Source organism: Labeo rohita, chromosome 16 (assembly GCF_022985175.1).
Source record: "Labeo rohita strain BAU-BD-2019 chromosome 16, IGBB_LRoh.1.0, whole genome shotgun sequence".
In the NCBI taxonomy this organism is placed as follows: domain Eukaryota; kingdom Metazoa; phylum Chordata; class Actinopteri; order Cypriniformes; family Cyprinidae; genus Labeo; species Labeo rohita.
In genome coordinates this window covers 6,324,879-6,329,131 of record NC_066884.1, presented here as the reverse complement: position 1 = coordinate 6,329,131, position 4,253 = coordinate 6,324,879, and the positions used below count along the sequence as shown (strand labels likewise).

At 36.4% G+C, this 4,253-nt stretch overlaps 1 protein-coding gene across 1 annotated transcript; it reads right to left on the bottom strand.

Moving 5' to 3' along the window:
- Positions 1-1,829: 1,829 nt before the first annotated feature.
- On the bottom strand, positions 1,830-3,849 carry LOC127178856 (synapse differentiation-inducing gene protein 1-like). The gene is made up of 2 exons (XM_051132017.1): positions 3,467-3,849; positions 1,830-2,679 (listed from the first exon to the last, which is right to left on the bottom strand). Exons 1-2 carry the CDS (start codon positions 3,776-3,778, stop codon positions 2,497-2,499), a joined length of 495 nt encoding a protein of 164 aa, XP_050987974.1. The 5' UTR covers positions 3,779-3,849; the 3' UTR covers positions 1,830-2,496.
- Between the last annotated feature and the right edge of the window lie 404 nt (positions 3,850-4,253).

The following is a 4,253-nucleotide window of genomic DNA, read 5'->3' as shown; positions in this document are numbered from 1 at the left end:
ACATTATATGTGAATCTTTGTTTTGGAAGTGGACTTCTTCTTTCATTCATATTGGCAGAAGTCAGAGACTGTAAGTTTTGAATGATTATATCTTCTACATGCAAATTTTGTCATTGTTTTGGAGTACACTACCTTACAGATAACATCAAAGCTAACATATTTATACTAAAAGCCAAAAAGCTTCAATTTTGATTCTCATGGGGACTTTAAGACCCTTACACTCAGGAAGGGGGGTGGGTGGGGTTTGTCCCCTGGTAAAATTAGCATCTCAGGGGAAAAATATTACGTTATTGGAGTCACTTCAACCCACGGACATGAAAACAACCCACAGCAACAGTGTTAATGTAGCAACACTGCGTACCGTGGTTCTTGGGTTGCCAGGTATTCTTTCTGAGATCAATGGCCATTAAGAAACAAGCCAGTTTTAATTTTTTCATTGGCAACGAAAAATATTTTGGCGGACATAGCATGTTATGAAAGTAGCCCAAGAAACTGCGCCCCACAACTGTATACTTTTCCCCTGACTGCATTTTCAAAATTCCCCAATTGTGGGGGAATAACTGCAACCCTGGCAACACTGCTCCCGCCTCTAATTCCTTCAGTTTGAGTATTTTAAATATTTTATATTTTAAATGTCTTCTTTTTTTAAACAAGTGTCAATGGCATGATAATATGATATCATCTTATATGAGGAAGTTAGGAACAAAAAATGTAATGCAGCAGGACTACTTTGTCAAGGGAAGGTACTGTCAGTCAGAGAGATCATGTTGAACATGTAGGTCCCATGTAAGAATTTTGGAATTTGTGATTGTCCCTGCTAAACAATAAAAGAAAACAAATACATGTGATAATTAAAAAATTAACATTACAATTTTAATTTAAAAAGTAGTTCAATCAGATCCATATTGTGTGTTAAAAAGTGACAATTAACCAAATGTAAGCATTTCAAAAAGTTTAAAGGTACAAAGATGTATTTTAAGTGTGAAACCATTTTGCCCACATGCATCCCAGGAAGGTCCCATATTTTCATACACGAGACCCATTTTTAGCCCATGCCCATATGGAACCCTTATGGAACCCATGCCACCTGGATATAGCCTATATAGGCCTTTAGGGCCCAGATATCAGTTTTGGCTGTGAAATAAGATGACAAAATACACAGTTAACCGTAGCTTGCTAACTTACTGTCACAACATGTTGCGGTCGCCTTGAAGCATTTCCATTGTGGTTTGTGCTATTTGCAGTGCGTTTCTGTATTTGGTTGCATTGGGAGTATTTGCAGCACATGTGTTTTTTCTAGCATGCATTTTCAGTTGCATTGCATTGAGCTCTCTCCCACTGTAGGAGAATAGCAATATGGTAAATCAAACGCTTCCGATGGCTTCACCACCTAATGGCAGTTTAAAATGCAGTGAGTTTTCTAGTCATTATATAGATCTGATTGTGATTTTAGCTTTTGCAAAATAAAAAAAGTCTGTTACAAACCAGCCTGTAGTGTAAAGTGGGATAGAAAACAAAGTCCTGTTTTCCTATCCTCCACTTCACCTCAAAGAGAAGCAGTCAGTTCCCTTTTAAGAAATATGTTTACCCTCAATGTACACAACTGAAGCTCTAAAGCTCCGAACCCAGCTGCTTTATGTATTTTTGATCTCTGATAAAACATGCTTTTTTTTTTAAACACCCTCAAATATTTTTGGTAGATGGTACATATGTTTTATGAATAAAGCTGCCAGCGGTGTCTCAAGGAACGTTTATGTCATTAAATAATCTTGGAGCCACAGATGTTCTAATGTAATAAACAATTTCTACTCCTTTTATGAGAGCTCTTTTGTCGGGTTGTCACCCAACAAGCACACGTTGTCATAAAACAATGACCAAAGGACAAGTAGCATTATAAAATATTTTCTTTTATAAAGTGTCTTTACAAAACAAGAATGACAGCTCTTTACTGTTTAAAATTTACTACAGTATATATTAATGGTCCATGTTTACATTACAGACCAAAATTATTCAGAAGTCTTATTTTGAGATAAAATTATTGTTGAGCAATTATTGATCTATTATTGAGCAGTTTCACTTATGTTGATCACCGGGAACCCCCTGTCTTTGTGGTATTTATGGTTGTCATGCTTTTCTCTTAAAGTTCATTTCTCGTAAAGTAGCATGTAGTTGTTCAGATGCACCTTTTCATGTGGTAAAAACTCGAGTCAGCTGGTTAGACTTACAGTTTTCTACAAATGAGGCTCATGCATGGGAATATATTTTTGTTATGCAATTCTATAATAAACAATTCTGTAATAAACAAATGTAATTCTATAATACACAAAAACAAAAATAAGTACAGGATTTTAACTGGTCAAGCTTGTATTGTTTTAAACCACTAATAATCAGCCTTTACAGCATGTTTTAATTGTGAATATAGACACATTAAGCAAATGACATTTAAAATTAAGAGAATCAAATTTGTTTGTATAATCTGCATCCAACCATGACAGCTCAGTACCTGTATTGATACTGTGATGTCATTTTGTTGATTTCGTTAAGTACCATAACATAATAGATAATAAACGCTACAAGGGAAATGAGGCCAACACCAACACCAACATGATTCAGGGTGCGCGCAGTTTTGGAGTTCCTCTCAGCTAATTCTCTGCGTCCTGAGTAGTTAGCATCTCGAGTCTGTGGAAACAATTGTGAAACACAATGTCAACCACTTCTGTTTTAATTCTGAGTTTCTTTGAGCTAATGGCAGATGGGGAATTTTCTCAAAAGAGGGGACAAACTCAATTCTTTGTAATTATTCATGCTTAAATGCATAAGTAAATTTAATTGGAAAACTACAAATGCAAACAAATATTCCATTAATACTGTAGCTGTGAATGCGCTCTTCTGACATTAGTTTTGATGCTCAGACATGTTGTGCAATAAAAGTATTTCCTCTGAGATTTAGGAGATTTCACTTAAGAAACGAGATTAAACTTACACAAAATCATGTAGAAACAAATTTCATTAAACAGGCTACAAAGAAACGGCAATTAACATGTTGAATTAAACGTGGTACTTTAAAGCAGAAAGACTGAAATAGTAAAACAGTTTTTTTTTTTTTTAAGTCTTAAAATGCTTAATCTGTAAACCAAAAAAACTGGACCAACACATTTATCAGTGGAGCATGGCATGTGAAATATTCAGATGTAAAACATAGTATACGTCCATCAAATACTTTCACTTCAAACTCACTAAATTCCAGCCTCAGCCCAATCAGAAGTATCAGTACTTACTTACATAGAAACCTATACAAAGTAGCCAGAAGGATTAGGAATTTTAAGAAATACGTCAGATGGATTTAGAGGCTTTTGCATCTGAACACTATATGTGTGTGTGTGTGTGTGTGTGTGTGTGTGTGTGTATATATATATATATATATACATATACATGTAAAGGAAAGCACATGGAATAATGCACTTACAGAGCAGGAGAAAACCAGCGCAGCAATGCCCAAAGGCAAACAGCAGCACAGCATTGTGAAGATGGAGTAGCCCAAGTAATCTGGCACTGGATTGGCCAGTGGAGCAGCGGTCACAAAAACTGCAGGTTGCACAGCGACCACGGACTGTCCTGGATACGGCCCCTGTGGGACTGATTGGCTTGGAAAGGAGGGAGGATATCCAGCAGGATTGTGCTGGTATGCTGGAGGTGGTGCTACAGGCTGCAACATCACTGTTTTCTCAGATGAATTGTAGGCTTCTGGAGGGTGATTGAAAGATTGGCTGGGATCCATTCTTCTGATTATTGGATTTCAGTTGTTACTTCTTTTGCCTTGTGGTCTGCAGCGATGTATGTATTGCTGTGATCTGGTGTAATATACCCTGTCAGTTAAAGTAGTCACCAAAAGGGAGGAGAATCGTAGGTTTTAGGGGAGGAGTGACAATAGTTTACCACTGATTGTATCCATAATACTCTGTGACTGCATTACCTTGTGGTCTCATATATTCTTATCTTGCTTATAATGCTTACATATATGTGTGACCACAGATACAGATCAAGCTTTAGCCTCACACCTGTTCGGTAGTCAACTGTATATATTTTATTAAGTAGTTTAAATAAAATCAATTTTCTGGAAAATCTTCACCATTCAAGTGCTATATGACAAAAACATAATGGAAACCCTTTTTAAAGGGGACATCACTTTTTCTGTTTTTAAGTAATTGGGTCCCTGTTGCATCTACCAACCCAGAAAATGTGAAAAAGGACAA